At 47.2% G+C, this 22,098-nt stretch overlaps 1 protein-coding gene and 1 pseudogene across 4 annotated transcripts in view; one reads left to right on the top strand and one right to left on the bottom strand.

Moving 5' to 3' along the window:
- LOC136651220 (myosin-10-like) overlaps positions 1–22,098 on the top strand; it is a 68,014-nt gene that overhangs the window by 13,635 nt on the left and 32,281 nt on the right. For 2 of the 4 annotated variants that reach the window (XM_066627416.1, XM_066627415.1), the window contains exons 2-20: positions 3,080–3,438; positions 6,015–6,171; positions 6,482–6,509; positions 7,883–7,985; positions 9,843–9,872; positions 10,681–10,773; positions 12,079–12,142; positions 12,459–12,557; positions 12,930–13,073; positions 13,989–14,084; positions 14,993–15,111; positions 15,245–15,397; positions 15,963–16,136; positions 17,542–17,715; positions 18,159–18,273; positions 19,821–20,014; positions 20,929–21,050; positions 21,255–21,324; positions 21,442–21,602. In XM_066627416.1, the coding sequence (XP_066483513.1) occupies positions 3,082–3,438; positions 6,015–6,171; positions 6,482–6,509; positions 7,883–7,985; positions 9,843–9,872; positions 10,681–10,773; positions 12,079–12,142; positions 12,459–12,557; positions 12,930–13,073; positions 13,989–14,084; positions 14,993–15,111; positions 15,245–15,397; positions 15,963–16,136; positions 17,542–17,715; positions 18,159–18,273; positions 19,821–20,014; positions 20,929–21,050; positions 21,255–21,324; positions 21,442–21,602 (2,453 nt within the window). In that variant the 5' untranslated portion in view covers positions 3,080–3,081. The remainder of the gene's footprint in view (positions 1–3,079; positions 3,439–6,014; positions 6,172–6,481; positions 6,510–7,882; positions 7,986–9,842; positions 9,873–10,680; positions 10,774–12,078; positions 12,143–12,458; positions 12,558–12,929; positions 13,074–13,988; positions 14,085–14,992; positions 15,112–15,244; positions 15,398–15,962; positions 16,137–17,541; positions 17,716–18,158; positions 18,274–19,820; positions 20,015–20,928; positions 21,051–21,254; positions 21,325–21,441; positions 21,603–22,098) is intronic. The other 2 variants (XM_066627418.1, XM_066627417.1) reach the window with 1 other exon arrangement.
- On the bottom strand, positions 10,954–11,073 carry LOC136654811 (5S ribosomal RNA; annotated as a pseudogene).

The raw sequence follows: 22,098 nt of genomic DNA, 5'->3' as shown, positions 1-22,098 counted from the left end.
ATTAGAAACGTTTTGGCACCAGACTCCCATAAGAACATAAGAACAGCCCCACTGGATCAGGCCATAGGCCCATCTAGTCCAGCTTCCTGTATCTCACAGCATCCCACCAAATGCCCCAGGGAGCACACCAGATAACAAGAGACCTGCATCCTGGTGCCCTCCCTTGCATCTGGCATTCTGACATAGCCCATTTCTAAAATCAGGAGGTTGCACATACATGTCACAGCTTGTAACCTGTAATGGATTTTTCCTCCAGAAACTTGTCCAATCTCCTTTTAAAGGCATCCAGGCCAGATGCCATCACCACATCCTGTGGCAAGGAGTTCCACAGACCAACCACACGCTGAGTAAAGAAATATTTTCTTTTGTTTGTTTTAACTCTCCCAACACTCAATTTTAGTGGATGTCCTCTGGTTCTGGTGTTATGTGAGAGTGTAAAGAGCATCTCTCTAGCCACTCTGTCCATCCCTTGCATAATTTTGTATGTCTCAATCATGTCCCCCCTCAGGCGACTCTTTTCTAGGCTGAAGAGGCCCAAGCGCCATAGTCTTTCCTCATAAGGAAGGTGCCCCAGCCCCGTAATCATCTTAGTTGCTCTCTTTTGCACCTTTTCCATTTCCACTATGTCCTTTTTGAGATGCGGTGACCAGAACTGGACACAATACTCCAGGTGTGGCCTTACCATCGATATGTACAATAGCATTATAATATTAGCCATTTTGTTCTCAATACCTTTTCTAATGATCCCAAGTATAGAATTGGCCTTCTTAACTGCCGCCGCACATTGGGTCGACACTTTCATCAAGCTGTCCACCACCACTCCAAGATCTCTCTCCTGATCTGTCACAGACAGCTCAGAACCCATCAGTCTATATGTGAAGTTTTGATTTTTTGCCCCAATGTGCATGACTTTACACTTACTGACATTGAAACGCACCTGCCATTTTGCTGCCCATTCTGCCAGTTTGGAGAGATCCTTCTGGAGCTCCTCACAATCACTTCTGGTCTTCACCACTCGGAAAAGTTTGGTGTCGTCTGCAAACATAGCAACCTCACTGCTCAGCCCTGTCTCCAGGTCATTTATGAAGAGGTTGAAAAGCACCGGTCCCAGGACAGATCCTTGGGGCACACCGCTTTTCACTTCTCTCCATTGTGAAAATTGCCCATTGACACCCACTCTCTTTCCTGGTCTTCAACCAATTCTCAATCCAGGAGAGGACCTAATTCCCTGACTGTGGAGTTTTTTTAGTAGCCTTTGGTGAGGGACCATGTCGAACACCTTCTGAAAGTCCAGATATTCTCCCACATCCACATGCCTGTTGACCTTTTCAAAGAAGTTTCGTGAGGCAAGACTTACCCTTACAGAAGCCATGCTGATTCTCCCTCAGCAAGGCCTGTTCATCTATGTGTTTTGAGATTCTATCTTTGATAAGGCATTCCACCATCTTACCTGCTATAGATGTTAGGCTGACCGGCCTATAGTTTCCCGGGTCCCCCCTCTTTCCCTTTTTAAAGATCGGCGTGACATTTGCTATCCTCCAATCGTCTGGCACTGTGGCCATTTTGAGTTACAAGTTGCATATTTTAGTCAAGAGATCAGCAACTTCATTCTTCAATTCCTTAGTAACTCTTGGGTGGATGCCATTAGGGCCCAGTGACTTATTGATCTTTAATTTATCAATGAGGTCTGAAACATCTTCTCTTTTAACCTCTATCTGACTTAATTCCTTGGTCAGGAGGGGCCGTTCGGGCAGCGGTATCTGCCCGAGGGCTTCTGCTGTGAAGACAGATGCAAATAACTCAGATTTAATTTCTGAGTCAGATTTAAATCTGACAGATGTAATTTCTCTGCCATCTCTAAGCCTCCTTTTATCTCCCCTTTCCCTCCCTCACCATCCAGAGGGCCAACCGCTTCTCTGGCGGGTTTCCTGCTTCTAACATATTTGAAGAAGCTTTTATTATTCCCCTTAATGTTGCTGGCCATGCGTTCCTCATAGTCTCGCTTGGCCTCCCGTATCACCTTCTTACATTTCTTTTGCCACAGTTTATGTTCCTTTTTATTCTCCTCATTAGGGCAAAACTTCCATTTACGGAGGGAAGCTTGCCTCTCTAACTTGGCTTGTTAACCATGCGGCCACCCTCCTGGATTTAGTGCAGCCTGCTTTCTTTGTGGTATACATCTCTGCTGGGCCTCTATTACTGTTGTTTTAAGCAGCCTCCATGCACTCTAGAGAGACTGGACTCTTTTTACCCTCCCTTTCAACCTCCTTCTAACCAGCCTCCTCATTTGAGGGAAGTCCGCTTGTCAGAAGTCAAGGGTTTTTGTTAGAGATTTGCCTGGTATTCTTCCCCCGACGTGCATGTTGAAACAGATCACAGCATGATCACTGTTCCCCAATGGCTCCGTAACATTGACATCTCTAACCAGGTCCTGAGTACCGCACAATATTAAATCCAGAGTCACCTGTCCTCTGGTGGGCTCCATGACTAGCTGCTCTAAGGCACAGTCATTTAGCATGTCAAGGAATCCGGTCTCCTTTTCGTGACCCCTTGCCTTCTTCTGGTATACCCCAAACCCAAGTTTTGTTTCTCGGGGATTGTTCTGGAAATACAAGTTTCTCTTTTATTGGCTTTGTAACGAGGCCAAAGCCTTTGGTCAGTTTTGTATTTGATAGTCAAGTGAACGCTACAAATATTTCCATTACCTCCCCCTGCCAAATATGAATGTTATTTCTCAGAGGTTTAAAGAGGAGAAAACTATCCCACTTCTTTCCCCATGTACCTTGAAAATTTCCAGATGGATTGTGTCCCTGTTTTTGGGTACAGAAAGAGGAGATGTAGAAAATGCTGAAACAATGGAAAAATTAATTGTGCATATTGGAGTACTGTATGTGTGATCTTTCAGATGGGTGGCAAGAGATGATCCCCCCCCCCCAAACAGACTACAGTTGGAGGAGAGCTGTGATAGAATTAAGGGGAACTTGGGGTTGAAATACGGGAGGGCTAAGAGTCAGGCCTAGAGTGTAACCCAAATATGCTCTGTCTAATACTGTTCTTCGTTTTCCCTTTTTTCTCTCAGCCATGGCTGTCCGCTCCCCTGTGCCACGGGGCGACGCCAGTGCCGAGAGATATCTATTTGTGGACCGGAACCAGGTGGGCAACCCAGCATCGCAGGCCGACTGGACGGCCAAGCGCCTGGTGTGGGTTCCGTCGGAGCGTCATGGCTTTGAGGCTGCTGGGCTGCGTGAAGAGCGGGGAGATGAGGTGCTGGTGGAGCTGGCTGAGAATGGGCGTCAGGTGCTGGTCGCCAAAGACGACATCCAGAAGATGAACCCCCCCAAGTTCACCAAGGTGGAGGACATGGCGGAGCTGACCTGCCTCAATGAGGCTTCTGTGCTGCATAACCTCAAGGACCGCTACTACTCGGGCCTCATCTACGTGAGTTGGCTTGGTCTAGGAACGTAGGACCGCTTCAACCTCTGCTGCTTCTTTTGCCACCAACTATATTCTTCTCAATGTATCCAGCTTTTCACCCTCTCACCCCACTCAGTCCCACAAGAATCATAATCTGCTCCTGGGAAAACTCCCAGGACCCTTGCTGCGATAAACTAAGCTCACTCCCCTCCCAGGGAAACCAGGAGTCCCGGCTCACAGACCTGTCCTCTAACCCACTAGACTCGCCTTTTCACCCACAATGCCCAGGAATCCTGACTCGCAACATCCCTGTCCCTCTTCCACTAAATGAGCTGGTGCCAGGGTCTCCAAACACCCCAACTCCCATCATTGTGGCCACCATAGAAATAGAGAAGAAGCCTAGGGCAGGTCACAGCCTGAGCTTCTGATGAAAAACCAGTCATTAGCCATGATTCCACATGGGCATAGTTGTGTCACTCCAGGCCTCGGCATCTCTGTGGTAATAGCTTTATATATTTTGCATTGGGAACAAGAATGGAAGAGAAGTTCCTATCAGGATTTCTGATCTAGATGTGTACTGTGTGATAGTGTGTGACTCTAGCCTTTTCTGCCTCTGTGGTTACCACCAGACCCTTCGTTCTGGCCTGAGCCAAACTGAGATCAGGTTGTCCCCTATTGGGGAGTGATTTCAAGTGGTTTGTGATGTAGGCTCTTGGGGCTGTTCGTGTCGTTCCCCTAAGCAGAGTGTGGTTATGTTCAGATGCCAAGATGTTCAGTCACAGCAGGGAAGAGCAAGAGCTGATTGGGGGCCCTAAGGTTGGCTTTTGTTTAGTTCATAGAGTGTGTGTATGTGATGATGATGTTGATACCAAAAAGAGGAAGTTGAGTCTCCTCCACCCCTCTAGCACACAAGTAGCTACAAAAGGGAGAAGAAGGGGAGGTACATCCCTGGCCTTCTGTCCCACTGGTATTGTCAGCTCTGGTTTCCGTGGCACCCAAGCGGGCACAAAAGACTGCCCTGAGAGGCAGCTCGCCAAGGCATTCTCTCATCCGCACGTCATCGCTGACTTGTGGGCAGCCTAGCACCCTCCCCCCCCCCCGATCCCCACCCCTGCAGCTGGGTATCGGGGCGGGAACGGACTAGACCTGTTTAGCCAGAACAGGAGCCGGCGATGGGTGTGAAATGAATCCTCCTGAGGGCACAGTCACAACACAGCAAATCATAGAAGTGGAGACGGCCTTGGTGAATCAGCTAGTGGTGCCTCCTGGTTTGAGGCAAGAGATTGGTGCCCTTAACAGATGTCTAGCCTTTCAAGAAAAATTACAGATCCACATGGGAAAGGATTCCTCGGCTATCCTGGGCAGTGGCTTCTGGTGTTTTTCCTGTTTCATCTATAACTTCCTCTCTGTAAATTTTAACCTATTGCTTCACATCCCATTCTTAAGCCATTTCTGCCCAACTTTGCATATATGTCACAGGGATCAAATGTGTACACCTGTGGACTGGGCTGAAATGGGTTAAGGCCAATTCTCTAAAACGGTTCAGCCTGTAGCAGCTATGATTTTTTAGTTGATCTGTGCAAGCTTCCATTTTTTTGCCAGTGGTAAGACAGCTGTGTGACTTTACTGCTGCAGGCTGAATTTGGCTCTTAGCCACCTTGGTTGTGGGCTAGTAGCCATGGGCTTTGGCCACCACTTTGGCAGTGCCTTTTACTGGAAATCACAACCACTGAAGGGTGAAGCATTTGAGAGAACTGGCCCAGTGTGGGTTACCTGCAAACAGTGTCTTTTCTTCCTGAGGCTACCAAAACAGATTAACAAAAACGAAACGAAACGAAAAACTGTGACTCTGTTCTCAGATCTGGCCTTATACGAAGCAGTTGCTTTTGACAGCAGATTCCAGAGTGGTGCCCCAAGAATCTCCAACTTTCCATGTCATTTTTAAAAGATAAACTATTCACATTTGTACCCTGTTCATTCTCCATTGCACTCAGTTGTTTACCCCTCAAACAACTTTGTGAGTTAGTTTAGTCCAAGAGATGTTGATCGGCCCAAAGTCACCAAAAATGAGTTTCATGCCCAAGCTGGAATTTAACTTTGATTCGCCGACCAAAGCCTAGCACTCTAGCCACTGCTCCAGAGCCAGCAGGTGTCACTTCGACTTTTCCCTTCAGGATGAAAGTGTCTGAAGGCTGGGACTGCATGTTTCCCCCACATACACACTCCTCTTCCTCCCCATCCCCCACTGCTGCTCTGCTTAGTATGTAAACTATGCACCGGGCGGTGCACATAACAATATACAAGTGACATAATTCCTGCCCAGAATCAAAGCATGCTTGGTAGATAAGCTAAAGCAACTGAACATAGCCCAGCTCTCCTTTTCCAGCACTTTGCTTCTGGCTGAAACCAGAATAACTTTTGAAGTTTTGAAAAGTTGGCTTCAGAATAAAGCATGCAGATTGAGAAAACTCTCGCACAACAAACATACAGAAGTGCTGTTGGTGTGCATATTTGAACTTTGCTCTGTGTATGCATGAGTGTGTTTGGAGGAGTGATGAATGGCTCTGATACGCTCTTTCTTTTTTCTCTTGCTACCACAGACATATTCAGGGCTTTTCTGTGTGGTCATCAACCCTTATAAAAACTTGCCCATTTACACGGAGCAGATCGTGGAGATGTACCGGGGCAAGAAACGCCACGAGATGCCCCCCCACATCTATGCCATCTCTGAGGCTGCCTACCGAAGCATGTTGCAGGGTATGAATTTGGAGCAAGGGGATAGTTAGAATTGGACTAGGGTGCAGACTGGAATGACTTTTGCTAAATGCTGGGGAGGTCAAACAGTTCTCCCTTCCGCACTGGATTGGATGGGAGAAAAGGTACATGGAGGGGGAAGAATTGTGGCATGTGATGGGGAAGATTCTAAAATCTTGCAGTTGTTGAACTTGGATATGTGGGTGATTGAATGTGTCTCTCTAGTGCCATCTGGTGGAGGAAAGCAGTCCTGAGTCTGTATGCAGGAGAAACTTGACTCTGAATGGTCTTTCTTTTTCTTGCCCCCCTACAGACCGAGAGGACCAGTCCATCTTGTGCACGTGAGTTGTTGCCAAGACTGGGATGGCTTTCATGCTGGGGCAGCAAGTGTGAGGTAGTAGGTGTGCAGGCAGTTCAATATCCCCACATCCATACTGTTGTCCTATACCCATTTATATGCCTGTTGTTGGAAAACTCTGTAAATTTTCCCATTAGAAGGGTGCTGAGCTTTGAATATTGTGATATTTAATGCGTCTGAGGAAGAGGTGAAGCAGCGAGGCCTACACCATTGGCCTGGCTGGGTCTCAATGCTGTTTGGCTCCGTTTCTCTTAGGACTGTATCAAGCAGTGTCTGAATTTGCTTCCCCCCCTTCTATCCCTGCCTCCTTTGTATTGTATCTATTAAATTGTAAACCATTATTTTAAGCTGGGAACTGCCTTGAGAACATTAGTAGGAAAACGTTACATAATGTAATGTGGCATTCAGCAGTTAAAGTAGGATTGCCAGTATCTCTGCTGTTGAGCCAGCATCATTGCATGATATTGGTCCTTTAAAAGCCATTGTACAGACAGCTACTCCACAGGCACAGACAACCTTGTGAACACCATCCCAGTCTCCAGCTTCAGTCATCCCATCATCCTACTTCATCTACATGGCAGGCTCAGCTGATTGATGTGGGGAAGATGCTCTCTTATCCCAAAATGCTTCCTCCTTTCTCATTCTGACACAAAATGGCTAACTTGGAGCTAAAATCTGTGTTTGTCCCAAGCGTAAGAGGGAAATAGATTGTGATGATACCAAGCACCTGTATGTTGCTTTGGGTGTTGGAAGGAGTTTCTGTACATTTTCTAGGGACTCTACACATGCCACAGAATGAGGTGGTAGAATGGACTGAGCCACTTTAAACTGCAGGAGAGTGAATCACACATTTGGAAGCTCCTATGTGCTAGAAAGAAAAACCCTGCAAATGAAAAAATGGACACAGGAGGGGAGAGCCAGGTTAGAACGTTCTGCCCTGAAATGCTAGATTTCTGTTTGCAGGATGCCTTTTAGATGAGGAAGCAGTCAAAGGTGGTATTCCTCCACCTGTAGTATGAAGTGGTACAGTCCATTCTCTAGCCTCATTTTCTTATGTGAACAGAACCAGCTTCCTTGCAAACAAGCCTATAAAGCAGATTAATGTTGTTAGCTTCAACTGGTGAGTTTGTGGCTAAGATGGGCTTTGAACTGGGGACTTTTTAGTCTACAGCTAACGCTCATGGCCCTATTCTATACCAGCTCAATTGGCATGAGGTGCAGGGACAAAAAGGAGGAGGGCCTTCCTTCACAGAGACCCTACAATTAAATCTGGCCCTGCAAAGGGAGAGAGGGAATGTATATGGTTCAACCTAGGGTCCTTGTCTCTCACCCGCCAATGTTTGCTCTTGTTGACAGGGGTGAGTCAGGTGCAGGCAAGACAGAGAACACGAAGAAAGTGATCCAGTACTTGGCACATGTGGCTTCATCACACAAAGCCCGGAAGGACCACAATGTGCCGGTGAGTGGCTTCTGACTCGTAGCCTCTTATATTAGCTCTTAGCTTCTGCCATGCCAACCTATGCAACCAACACTTTGCCCTGGTCCACTGCATCACTGAGAGTCCTCTCTTGTTGTAAACAGTCTGGCCTGACCTCTTTGCCAACCCCAGTGACTGTGTTCATGAATTAGAGCTGGTTGACTCTTTGTGCCCTGCATGTCGGTGCTCTCTCTCTCTCTCTCTCTCTCTGTCTACCTGACAGCTATGAGGTCAAAGAACCTGCTTCACCTGTACAGCATAATGGCTTCCCAGTATCTGTGGTTTAGTCTTAGGCTGGGTCTAGCCCTGGAAGCCATTTCAAAGCCAAGGCTGTGCCCTGGAATGTGCACAGTCACGATAAAGTGAAGTGCCCTTTAAGCCAGACAGAGTGCTTTTCTCTTCTTCTGTCAGCAGTCCCACCCAGGCCATGTCGCTGTGGAATTTGCAAACCATGTTAAAGGCCACAGCACCCAGTTTGGTATAAACTCCAGCACTGATTGTTCTCATTCATTTTTATTTTACTTTTTTAAAAAAGGAAATGAGTCACTGCTTGTACCTTTTAATAATGCCTCTGACCTCTGTGCTGCTGCTCACTCTGTTCTCCCCACCTCCCCTGTGTTCCTCCTGGTCTCTGTGTACCTTTTGTCTGCCTCCTGCACTGTCATTATAGTTCTGACAGGACACCCTGACAGATCTCCAGTCAGAGGACTGACCCAGAGCGCTTGGGCCTCTTGTTTCATCCTGGCAAGAGAAAGCAGTCTGTTCCCATCCCACCCTAGCAGCCACTGTGCACTACAGAGAGGCAGTGCCCTAAGCGAATTGGAAATGTTGTCTTCCTTCCCTGCCTGAACCCAAATTTGATACAGATGTCCTCTTTTTTTTCCTTTTGTGGTATTGGGAACTTCTTAGTTAAGAGTCAGAATCAGGACCATATCCAGAACTGTTTGAGGTGAGAGCAGCCTAAGAGCATGGCAAAACAGCCACAACACAAAATACAGGCAGCCTGATATGTGTTCATTGTTATTCAATAGTAATAAAGGTAATTTTGTAACATTTAAAAATAAGGGCCTGGTGCTTGTCAGTTATTCCAGTTCCTTTCCACTCACTGGCCTGAATGCTAGAAGGTGGGAGAAAGTTTCAGTGAGCTCTTGGGTTCTATGTTGCCTACAAGTTTTTCCTTATATTTTGAACAATTACAAGACTTAGAAATGTACTTTTCTATGGAGAAAGCTCTGCACTGAGGAAGAGGCCTGGGTTATCCCAAGCAAGGAAGGCAATCTCCTATGGCTACAGCCCTGGGATAGGAGAGGGAGTCGCTTGCAGCCTAATAACTTTTTCCCTGGGTGCATTTTACATTTGGGGTTCGATTGCTCTTTTTGGAAAGAAGAATTCTTCTTACCCTACCCTGTACAGTTAGAGCCATTGTTCTCCTCCTGCCTGTCGCAAACGAGCCGTAAGGCAAGTTTGTGGGCCCTGGCGCCGGTGCTTGGCCTGTGCTAGCACAGCGCTAGATCCAGCAAAATGGATGGACGGTAGATTCAGAACAGACCAAAGAAAGTATTTCACGCCACCTACATGTGCTCTGTCGTTTGAGCTGTGTGCCCTTCCTGCTGAAACGCTTTTCCATCCTACTCCCGTGCTCTTGCTACAAGCTATTTGTGTTATGTGGGAAGCTGGTGGGGTAGGGGGGTCATCTCTTACGGGGATTGCATTAGGCATATTGGGTCCCATCCAACTCTGATTCTCTTACGGGAATGGTGTGAGGAGGGAGGGTTCTTTTTTTGTGGGTTGTGGAGGGGAGCTAGTATTAACCTCCCCTCTGTTGTCTTGCCGTCCCAGCCGGAGTACCCGAATGAAGCCAAACAACAGGCAAGAGCTTATCCTGCATGCAGCCGAAACGCCAAGCAGCTCCCCTCTCCCGCCAAATGCTGATTGCTGGTCACTGATTGGCTGCTGCTCCTGGCCCTGCCTCCATTTTGGCTGCCATACTTGCTCAGATGCTTTTATTGTTGGCTTTAAACTTCTGGATGTTTTATGTTTTGAAGCGCAATTTTCTCAACTCTCTTCCCTCATGAGAGCCAAGGCAGTGGCTTCTCTGAGAAAGGAACAAAGACATGAAGGGCTGGGAAAGGGAGCCAGGATTCCTGGGACCCTCTTCACCTTCCCTTCATTGGCGTTCCTGGTTCATGTGAACTACATTGTTCGTTGGTTGTTTTTTGTTCATTGTCTGACTTAATACTTTGGTGTTCTTTTTTTGTTTGTCTGCTTTTTGTTTTGCTGTCTTTGCTCCCCCATTTTATGTTGCGTGACGTCACCCCCACCCTGCCCTCCATAGACCTCCAACCCTGCTTCCTACGTGAGTAGTTTTCTGTTGTTGTGTTTTTTGGGGTCTGGGAGGGTTTGCTTCCCTGTGTACCTGCTTTTGTTTTTTTTCTTTGTCTAAACAGTGCCCCCTGCTGGGACTGCAGTAGCTTGGAGCACTCCCCTTCCCAAAGCACCACCACCCTGCTGGGATTGGAATTTCTGGAGCATTTTTTCTGCCCAATAGCTTTTTGCTAGGGCTGGAATCCTGCCTTTTTATTGTTGTTTCTGCAGCCGCATCTATGCTGCTTCTGGGTTTTTGTAACACACACTCTTCCTCCCACCCACCCCCCCGCCTCCCTTTCCTTCCTTCCAGGGTGAACTGGAGCGGCAGCTGCTACAAGCCAACCCAATCTTGGAGGCCTTTGGCAATGCAAAAACTGTCAAAAACGACAATTCTTCGCGATTTGTAAGTTGGTGTAGATGAAGAACCCCTTCTGCCTGGATCATGTAAAAATCAAGGATAACGTTAGTCCTTGAAAGATTCTAACCCTGTATTGCAGATTTAAAACATGTGCGAAAACATCAGTTGGTGCCTACTTCAGTGATGGATGGTTGGCAACCTTCAGTCTCGAAAGACTATGGTATAAGCCTACAGCGCCCAGTATTCCCAGGCGGTCTCCCATCCAAGTACTAACCAGGCCTGACCCTGCTTAGCTTCCAAGATCAGATGAGATTGGGCATGTGCAGGGTAACAGTGATGGAAGGCTATACATGGAATCCTGCACACACCACATCAGAGATCCCTGGTGTCTGCATCGCATATGTTTAAGTGCATCTCATTGGCCTGTTTCAGATGTGATGTTCTTTGGCCAATAAACCACAATTTGTTAGGTTGGGGAGGAACTTGAGTGCTCCCTCCTCTGCTCATGTATCCAGCTTTGTAGAAGACTTCCAGGTTTAATAAGCCACAGTTTGCTGTGGCATCTGAACAGGGAAACTGTGGTTTGAGTGCCTCCTACAAACCAGGACTGCAAAGTGCAGTTTGATCCTGGTTTGTAGGGAGCACAGAAACCAGTTTCCCAGTTCAAATGTAGCAAGTGTGGAGTTGAACCAGGAATGTAACATCTGAGCTAGACTGCTGCCCCAGGTTGTGAGTGCTTTCTCATCCCAGTTTAAAACGAACAACCCAAGCCTATCTGGGTCAGGCCAAAGCCTTCCCGCTAGTGCCAATGAACATAAGGTGGAGGGGGTGGGAGAGCGGGATGGGTGGGGGATGAAACAACACAGTGATGGAGGTGGGGGGAAGGTAGGACAGGAGAGGTCGGGGTATGGGAGGATTAGATCCAGGAAGGTGGCAGGTTTGATGGCAGCAGCATCTGCAGAATTCTAACCTCCTTCCCAGGCCCCATTCCCATGGTGCAGGTCCATGTAGACTGCACCAGCTCTTTAGCTAGTGTAGGTCTGAGTAGATCCTGCACCATGAAGGCTTACCCCTGGCTAAAGGAACAATTGTTCCCTAACCCAGAGGAGACCTCAGCAACTGCCACACCCTGCAGGATGCTGCAGCAGCTATTTTGGCATCACTGCATTGGTGGGGGGGGGGGAGAACAGGATTGAGTTCTGAGGATGCTTCCACGCACTACTCCAATGACTTCCATTAGCCAGCAAACAGGAAATGTAGTACGAAGTACCCAATCAAAGAAACATATTTGCCTACTCGGTTACCCTGGTTTTTGGCTCATTTCTTTTCCCCATGTTGTCTTTCCTCCAGGGTAAATTTATTCGGATTAATTTTGATGTAGCTGGCTACATTGTTGGAGCCAATATTGAAACCTGTATCCTGCTTGTGAGAGAGTGGAATTCCGACATCTGAGTTTTGTAGGCAGCAAGCAGAGTCTGATTTAAAGTAAATATGAGATTCTGGAAGCTGATGGGTTGGAGTGAGGGGAGTCTGGGAGCTAGGACTTTTGATGGGATTTTGGAGGCTGGGGCTCTTAATAGGTTGGAGCAAGGATAGGATTTGGGGGCCCAGAACCTTTCCTCTTGGTGAGGAAAGTGAGGCAAGGTAGTTTTGTAGAGGAAAACAGAGGCAGGTTTTGTGTTCAGATTTGCATTTCTGTCCCTAATCGTCCTTAACTCTGAGTGGCCCAGACCTGCTAGAGAAATCGCGAGCCATCCGCCAGGCCAAGGATGAAAGGACCTTCCACATCTTTTACCAGCTCTTAGTGGGCGCTGGTGAGCACATGAAAGGTAAGTCCGTCCCTTGCCTTCCTCAAACAGCACAGGAGGAGTCTTTGTTTCTCCCCGTTTTTAGGCCCTGGTTTCATGAAATTGGGGTGTCCCAGTATTTACAGGGGAACATCAAGCCTGAGGGAGAAAGGTTCATTAGGAGACCAGGAGACAGAGAAGATTATTATGGAGCATTTTGTTCTCATCACATGAATCTGAGAGTCAGCTGGCAGGGCAGGCAGAGATGGTGACAGATGGATAACAAATAATAAAGCCAAGGAGTTCACTGATGAGAGAGCTTGCTGTAATGGAGGTGGGGCACCTGGGAGATGGGATTGACTCACAGAAAGGCAAACAGTGCCTCAAGGACCCCTTTTCTTGCATGACTTGCAGGAGAGCTGCTACTGGAACCATTCAATCAGTATCGCTTCCTGTCAAATGGGTACCTGCCTATCCCAGGACAGCAGGACAAGGAGATCTTCCATGAGACCATGGAGTCGATGCGCATCATGGGCATTTCACATGAAGAAATACACTGTGAGTCCTTCTGAGGTGATGGAGGGCAGCTCTTGCTGGATCAAACCCACGATCTCTCTAGCTCAGCATTTTGCTCACTGACCATACAAGCCAGATACCCCTGGGACATCCACAAGCAGTATGTGACAGTGACATCATCTAGTAGGCCAAAGTGTGTCGTCTTTGGATGTGGAGCTTGCGTTCTGGCAGCAGGGCTGGCTCCAGATTTGAGTGGGCACAGGCAAAGTGTCTTAATAGGCCCCTTCCCCCATGGGTGGACTTAATTGACTTTTCTGGGGCTGCAGGTGATGGAGGAGGAGGAGGTGGATGCAGCATAAGTAAGACAAAAGAGGGTGGAGGTGAAATTTTGGAGGTGCCCTTTGAATTCCCGCAGTGCCCTGCCCCAAATCAGTGTGTCACTCTGAAGTGGTGCCATGTGACAGGACCAAGCGCTGGGGCAGTTTCAGTTGTGTGTGTTAACCAACCTGCCAACATTTCTAACCATGAGTTGGGACATCCCTGATATGAATCTTGGCTGTGGACTCACTAGGTGCCTTTCGCAAACAGTTCCCTCTTTATTTGAACCCCACCTTCAGTGTGGGGGTTAACAGTACTTACTGTCCTTCCAGATTTGTTGCAAGGATTACAGCAACATCATGTCTTTGAAGGCCTGTGTAAATGCTAAATAATATTATTGCTGTCTGTGCTAGTAGCTATTGTGACATCATGTTGCAATGGGTTCCACAGGTTAATGCATTGTACCGTGAAGCACTTCCTCACATTTGACTTAAAACTACTGCTCAATGCAAATGTTTTTACTTGCAATGAAGGATGCATTTAGGGCTGGCGGCAGTGGATGAGGTTGAGAAATGTGGTTTTGCTAGACTGAAGTACGAAGAAATAACAAAAATATATGGGTCCTATTTCCCCACCCAGGTATGCTGCGGATGGTCTCGGCTGTGCTGCAGTTTGGGAACATTGTTTTCCGTAAAGAGAGAAACACAGACCAGGCCTCCATGCCTGATAATACAGGTAGGTGGCTGACACTGGCTCTGATGAGGACCAGCCGACTTTGGGGAAAACAGAAATGGGGCAGGCTCAAGCTCACTTGAGCTTAATCTGCCTTCAGGGTCAGGGCTTGACCTGGAAGATGTCAAATGATTTGGTTCATGCATTTTTGCGTGGATATCCCTGCATGCTTTCAAAATACCTTTGAATGAATGGTTGATTGTTCACTTGGATTTGACCTTTGAGTCTTCATAATAGCATATTTAAAACCTATACTAAGAAAAAAAAATACAGGAGTAAACTTGATTAAAAATTTAAAAACCAAAACATTCTAACAAGCTTAAGGTCATGTGGTCTAGAAGCTTCCTCCTAATAAAGAGAATAATTGAAATTCCTAAATTGCAGGAATTCATCAAATAGAGAGCAAGGGGTCTTCAGTTCTCTCTAGAATGGTATCACAATGGCTCTATAAGAAGAAAAGGGTAGCGCAAGGAAGAATTGCTTTTGGGACTACTGATCCTGCTATTTCCTATTGTGCCATTTGGCTGTGGAGTGATCAGCACAGGCTGAAGGTCTCAGGCTTCCTTGATTGAGTTAGGCCTAAATTCTAACCAACTTGCCAGCCCTGGCATACCTGTGCCAATGGGACATGTGCTGCACCCTGCAATTGCGGGGCACTCACAGAGGCCTCCTCAAGGTAAGGGAATGATTGTTCCCTTGCCTCGGAGTTGCATCGCCCTTATGTTGGTGCTGGAAAGTGGGTAAGCATTGCGCCCTTATTGATTTAATGCATTTTTGCCCCCGCTTTCCCCGCTAACGAATCATCATAGGTGACTGTCTGTAAGCCCCCTACCTGGAAAGGTTGACTAATTGGGATGAGGAGTGGGCTGGTAGTGGTTAGGACTGATTGGGATGCTCCTTGTCCTTTCCAGCGGCCCAGAAGCTCTGCCACCTCTTGGGCATGAATGTTACTGAGTTCACCCGCGCCATCCTTACCCCACGCATCAAAGTTGGCCGAGACTACGTGCAGAAGGCACAGACGAAAGAGCAGGTTGGTGGTGGTGGTGGTGATGGTTGGGATTATGGTGGGGTAGGAATATTGTCTGGTGCAGGATGCACCCGGATGGCTGGGCTTGAAGGTGTTGCATGTCTGGTTCCATCCTTGTCTCTCTTGCCTTCCTTAGGCTGACTTTGCTGTTGAAGCCTTGGCCAAAGCCACCTATGAGCGGCTCTTCCGCTGGCTGGTGCATCGGATCAACCGGGCATTAGACCGTACCAAGCGCCAGGGAGCATCCTTCATTGGTATTCTGGACATTGCAGGTTTTGAAATCTTTCAGGTGAGAGTGTTGGGCGGGTTAGGACAGACAAAAGAAAATATTTCTTTACTCAGCGTGTGGTCGGTCTGTGGAACTCCTTGCCACAGGATGTGGTGCTGGCGTCTAGCCTAGACGCCTTTAAAAGGGGATTGGACAGGTTTCTGGAGGAAAAATCCATTATGGGTTACAAGCCATGATGTGTATGTGCAACCTCCTGATTTTAGAAATGGGTTATGTCAGATTGCCAGATGCAAGGGAGGGCACCAGGATGAGGTCTCTTGTTACCTGGAGTGCTCCCTGGGGCATTTGGTGGGCCGCTGTGAGATACAGGAAGCTGGACTAGATGGGCCTATGGCCTGATCCAGTGGGGCTGTTCTTATGTTCTTATGTGAGAGAGAGAGAGAGAGAGAGAGCCTGCTAAGCACTTTATCATTGCTCTCATTTGTATCCCAGTGTTCCTCTGAGGAGCTTGGGTGTGAGTTCTGCGACCCCAGCACAGATTTAGGCTCCCATTTGGTGAAAGGCAATTCCCTCTTGCATCCAGTTTTTATTCCCCAGCTAATGCCTTCCTCTCCCCCCTCCCCAGCTGAATTCTTTTGAACAACTCTGTATCAACTACACCAATGAGAAATTGCAGCAGCTTTTCAACCACACCATGTTCGTGCTGGAGCAGGAAGAATACCAACGAGAAGGCATTGAATGGAACTTCATTGACTTTGGCCTGGACCTCCAGCCCTGCATCGACCTCATTGAGAGACCAGTGAGTAATTTGAGGGCAGAAGCTATGAGATGCTGCTGCTGTCTGGGAGAAGACAGGAGGAGAGCTCAGTTCTGAGTATGGGAACAAGGCTTTTCCCTCCAAGTGCTTTGGAAGAGAGAAAATTCTCTGACAGTGCCAGAGGCCAACAGTGATGGGTACTAGGGAAGCCACAATCTCGTGACATTTTGGCCTGGTCTGCACATGCAGTGGAATGAAGTGGCAGGATTTTTATTATTTCATAAGTATCTCATGAAAAACAAAGAAGTCTGCGTGCACGGTTTAAGACAACAAAACTCTGCCCCAAATCATAGGACTGTCTGGAAGCCATGCATTCCAAAGATAAGGTACTGCCAAAGAAAAGAGAGGCTCTACCACTTCAGACTCAAAGCAGAGAAATCACATTTTTGAATGCTCTCCCAGTGTTAAAAAAAAAAAAATCTAACATCTCCCTGCAGGTAGAAACAATAGAGAGCAGGGGAACTGATGTGCTAGGATTTTTCCTGACAGGACTTCCCTGTCATTGTTGCCCTCCTCTCCCCCACATATACAGTATAGAGAAATGCTGTCTACTTGCCGGCAAATCTGAAGTCACACCACCCACTTGGCCACTTCTAAATTCTCCCACTTACTTGTGCTGCTGGGGCTCAGGGTTTTGTTGATTTCCACTGAAATGCATAGCTTGACTCACTTGTAGAAATAACATACCTGAGTCCTACTTCCTTGCAACGTCCAGGGTGTCCTTAACCGGGAAGATCAAGATTTAGTTTAATTTATGGTTGTGGCTGTAAATATTTATATAGCAAAAATGTGGAAGGATCCAAATAAAGAGAAAATAAAGAGCTGGGAGGTAACAGCGATTTGGTGGTGGTGGTGGAATTATGTAAGAATTGCAACTATTCAAGAGGATTTTTTCATAATTAAATGGCATTCCATTTGTGGATATGGTTTCAAAAGTGCAGCAGCAGCAGTGGGGAAAATATTTTGAATATATTTGGAAGTATAACCTGAAAAGTACTTTGTATTTTTTTTTTTCTTGTAAGACTTAGGGCACAATCCTAACCAGGTCTACTCAGAAGTAAGTCCTATTTTGTTCAGTGGGGCTTACTCTCAGGAAAGTGTGGTTAGGATTGCAGCCTCAGAATTGTTTATACAAATGTCATAATAACAATCCCAGCTCCTAGCCATTTGGCCTTGTCTCAGAAGGGGGAGATCCTGCCTTGGGGGTCGGAGGTCTGAATGGTCTTTCTGTCTTTTCTTACTTCTCTCCTGCAATTGGAAAGCAATTTCATATGCTTTCCAAGCACTCAATTCTCTTTTTCCCCTCCCCCAACTCTTCCCAAATTTCAGTCACAGGCTCTCATGTGTCCTTTCTAACCATGTTCACTCTTGCCTTGCTCTGTCCCAGGCAAACCCCCCAGGAGTGCTGGCTCTGTTGGATGAGGAATGCTGGTTCCCCAAAGCTACTGACAAGAGCTTCGTTGAGAAAGTCATTCAGGAGCAGGGATCCCACCCCAAGTTTCAGAAGCCCCGGCAGTTGCGGGACAAAGCTGATTTTTGCATCATTCATTACGCTGGCCGGGTAAGCGATGTCTGTTACTGGGTTCTCCCATTGATTGGCAGCTTTCAGGTCTAGATACTCATGTGGTGGTTATTGCTAGAAGGAAAAGCACAGCAGTGTAATTCATTCTGAATCCTCAGAATGAGGTCAGAAGATTGAGGGTGTTTTTAGCAGCTCAGGGGAGGGCCATAGCTCAGTGGCAGAAATGCCTGACATGTAGCTAGTCCAAGGTTTAATCTCCATCATTTCTTCTGGTCCTCAGAGGCGGGGCTAGAAAAGATGCCAGCCTGAGCTGTGTGTGTGTGTGGGGGGGGAAGGGGACACTGCCAACCCACCTGAGCTAACAGTACTGACTTAGATGGATCAGTGGCCTTGATGTAAGGCAGCTACCAGTGAACATCTAATAGCAGTGTGTCACACACCCCTGATGTTTAGTTTCCTTTCTTCTCCCTCCTCTTTCAAAGGTCGACTACAAAGCAGATGAGTGGCTCATGAAGAACATGGACCCCTTGAATGACAATGTAGCAACGCTTCTCCACCAGAGTGCAGACAAGTTCACAGCAGAGCTGTGGAAAGATGGTAGGGTGGTTGTGAAGATCAGCAAGGAAGAGGGATGATTGCCTTCCTTGAATCTGAGCCTGCACATTTTAATAAGAACTGCTTTGTTTTAACAGTGTGGCTTGTAGATAACATTTCTTAACCTGAGGACTGCTTGAAATCTCTCCATTGTGACTGTTACTAACTACTTTGCTATTTGCTGTCTCTGTTTTCTTCTCTCCTGACCCATCTCTTCTGTTCCATAATGGTTGTGAATCCTCACCTGCCCGTCTCCCCCTCTGTCTGTTCTCCTTGCCTTGTCCTGTCCTGTCTCCAGAGATCCAGAATATACAGAAGGTCTATTTCTTTGACAGCTATGCTGTGGCACCTCAGGGTCCAGTGGAAAGTACGTTCTCTCCCTCCCCACACAAGTGCCAGATTATAGTAAGGGAGGGGTGTGGGGCATATGTGAGAGGTGGGGGAAAAATGCATCTCTTCCTCTTAACTTTAGAAGTGATGCATAGTACTATCTAGGCCAGTGGTTCTCAGACTTTGCTGCCTGATTTATAAATGCCAAGGGGTGTGGCTATAAAGGTAATTGAGCAGCACTGCATCCCCCAAGTAGCAGCTTGTTTACCCCTTGATGCACATAGTCTAATCTGCCCTGTAAGTTTCACAAACCACCAAAAATTGGGTCACAACCAACTGGTAGGTCCTGAACCCACAGTATGAGAACTGCTGGTCTAAGCAATACATATGTGATCCAGGCTGCAATCCTGTGCACTTTTTTTTCCTGGGACTAAGCCCTATTGAACACCGTGGGACTTACTTCTGCGTAGAGATGCATAGCATTGTTAGTTTTGCTAATGGCCTTCAAAATTAAGATTCTGAGGTTTGTTTGTTTTTTTCTTCCTCCATCCTGTTCCTTTAAACTCAGCTACTTGGCCCAAGTTAAACCCAAAGGTCTATGATGCCTCTGTGGGTCAAGGCCCACTGTGACATTTGAGCAAGTCCACTCTCACTGCTGGATAGTGCTCACAACTTGATTGTACATCCATTATTACTCCTGCTCTCTATCTGTGATCTAGTTTGTGTGGGTTAAGAAATAGGGTGGGGGTGGCCAACTGAAACCTGAAGGATCTTGCTTTGAAGTCCCAGAGACTAAACTCTAGAGCCATCTTGTTCTTTCCAGCTGTATATTTTTAAACTCTTTGCAACATATTTGGGTTGAAAAATATCATCTCCAGGTCACTGGCATTCCCTCAAAAGCAGTGGTGTTTGGGGGGGGGGGGGAAACAAAGTTTTCCAAGTGCCTGAATGCCTGTGTTAAGGGGCCCCTCCCCCACTTTTGTAGCTGCAAATGGCTCTCAAGGTGAGGGGGAGGGGCTGCTTTACACAGGTGTTCAGCTCCTCAAAAACATAGCGTTTTGCCCCCACCCCGTCAGTGCCACTGCTCAAAGAGCTCAGTGGAATGTGGGGCAATTGTGGGGGGTGGTGGATGGAGTAGAATTCACAACTACTCTTGTTATAATAGAGAGTAGGGTGGAAACACTGGTTCTGAGATGAGAAGTATTTTTCCTGCTTCCTAGTGGACCGGATTGTGGGCCTGGACCAAGTGAGTGGGATGGGCGACCTTGCTTTTGGCGCCTCATACAAGACAAAGAAGGGAATGTTCCGGACTGTGGGGCAGCTGTATAAGGAGTCTCTCTCCAAACTCATGTCAACTCTGCGCAACACCAATCCCAACTTTGTGCGCTGCATCATACCCAACCATGAGAAGAGAGTGAGTAGTCCATGTGGGGGATGCTTTCAGGCCTGGGACAGAGAGAGAGAGAGAGAGAGAGAGGATGAGTAGTCCAGGATTCAGAGGAGGGCATGAAAAAAGATTTTGTCTGATGGGAAGAACTGTCCATGTCCAAAGAAGGCCCAAGACATCTCTTGTGAGGAAAAATTGACATACTAGATAGTGTGTTCTTGGCTGATGGGCTAAATTCTTTGTAAGGAGGAGGCCTCTCTCTGTGGCTTATGTCTCCAGGAGGAGGTACCTTGGAGCTGAATGAGAGAATGACTTGAGCACCATAGTTGTGGGAGAGAGAGAGGAGAGTTTTGTCATGCGTGGAAACACTGCGTGAGCCTCAAGGGAGTAAGAATCTGTAGTGGTTTTATGGCTGAAGTTGAACCCAGGTGGCCTGAGTTTGAATTCCTTCTTGCCCTGAAACTCACAGGGTGACTTTGGTGCAGTCACACCTGCTTGGCTTAACTTGCCTTGCAGGCTGGTTGTGAGGGTCAAATAGAGTAGTCTCAATGTATACCACCCCGAGCTCCTCAGAGCAACAATTTTCAATCACTGTGCTGTGGCACACTGGTGTGCAGCAAATGGTCCACAGGTGTGCCACGGAAATTTGGGGGAGGGTCATTTATTAGTAGGTCCATTGGGGGATGTGAGCCCCTGCTGGCATCATGGTGTACCTTGTCAATTGTCAAAAAACTGATGGTTTGCCTTGACAATTTTAATGCCTTGTCAGTGTGCTGTGAGATGAAAAAGATTGAAAATAACTGCCTTAGGGTAATGTGAGAAATGAAAGAAGGGTTAGTGGCCAGCCTTGGAGTATTGAGCGATCCCAACACCAAGAGACAATTTTTAAAGCTTTCTAAAGCACTCTGACTGGTCCTGGTTCTTGCGGTTCCTTTCTACAGGCTGGTAAGCTGGAGCCACACCTTGTGTTGGACCAACTGCGCTGCAACGGAGTCCTGGAGGGAATTCGCATTTGCCGCCAGGGATTTCCCAATCGGATTATCTTCCAGGAATTCCGACAGAGGTACCCAGCTGAGTAACTTGGATCTAGTATGGGGCAGTGATGTAGGCCCAGAGGGACTTGGTGCTATTGCTAGCCATCTTGAATCATATCTGCAAACCCATCCACTGTAGTATTTAGACGTGCTACTTCAGCCATCTGAATTGATTCCCTGGTAGGCCAATGTACCATAAAAGTCATCACTAACTCTCTGATTTTTCCTGGTAGGTATGAGATCCTGACACCAAATGCCATCCCTAAGGGCTTTATGGATGGGAAGCAGGCCTGCGAACGCATGGTATGTGGACCCTTATGGTTAGGAGGGGGGCTTATGGTGTACTAAAAGCACAGAGCCCAAGAACCCCAGCATATATGCAAATCACACTCTTCTATTCCTCTGTGTTTGCCCTTACAGATCAAGGCCCTTGAGCTGGACCCTAATCTCTACCGCATCGGCCAGAGTAAGATCTTCTTTCGTGCTGGCGTCTTGGCTCACCTGGAGGAGGAACGGGACCTGAAGATTACAGATATTATCGTGTCCTTCCAGGCTGCAGCCCGGGGATACTTGGCCCGCAAGTGAGCAATGACTGGGATGAATAATCATAGAGAAAGGGGTGTATGGTCTAGTGATTTGGCTAAGCCAAAATGTCTGGGGTTCTCTGCAGAGAGTGGCAATTTAAGGATTTAGGCAAGAGGTGCTGGGACTTCCAGTGTTTGAAGAAGTGGAACCTTCCCAGTGTGGAAGGGATTGTCACTCCCGAATCAGCCTTTTCAGCCACACTAGACGCTGTTCCAGAACCACCATTCAGAGCGCGATACCATAGTCTTTCGAGACTGAAGGTTGCCAACAACAACAATAGGACAACACAGACTGCAAGGCAGGACTGAAGTCTAGCAGTTCTCACAAACATTTTGTGAATTTTTATAACCGTTTATTTATCAGCCTTTAAACCATTTGTGGCAAAATTTGGGATATAGAAATCCTAAAAATAAATGTATCAGATTTCCATATTAAAATTAAACCTAACTGAAAATACAATATAGAAGCAACGACAGAACATACACAAGCAAA

Source organism: Tiliqua scincoides, chromosome 5 (assembly GCF_035046505.1).
Source record: "Tiliqua scincoides isolate rTilSci1 chromosome 5, rTilSci1.hap2, whole genome shotgun sequence".
In the NCBI taxonomy this organism is placed as follows: Eukaryota; Metazoa; Chordata; class Lepidosauria; order Squamata; family Scincidae; genus Tiliqua; species Tiliqua scincoides.
Note: the sequence above shows the minus strand (reverse complement) of the source record. Positions and strands in the feature narration are given on the sequence as shown.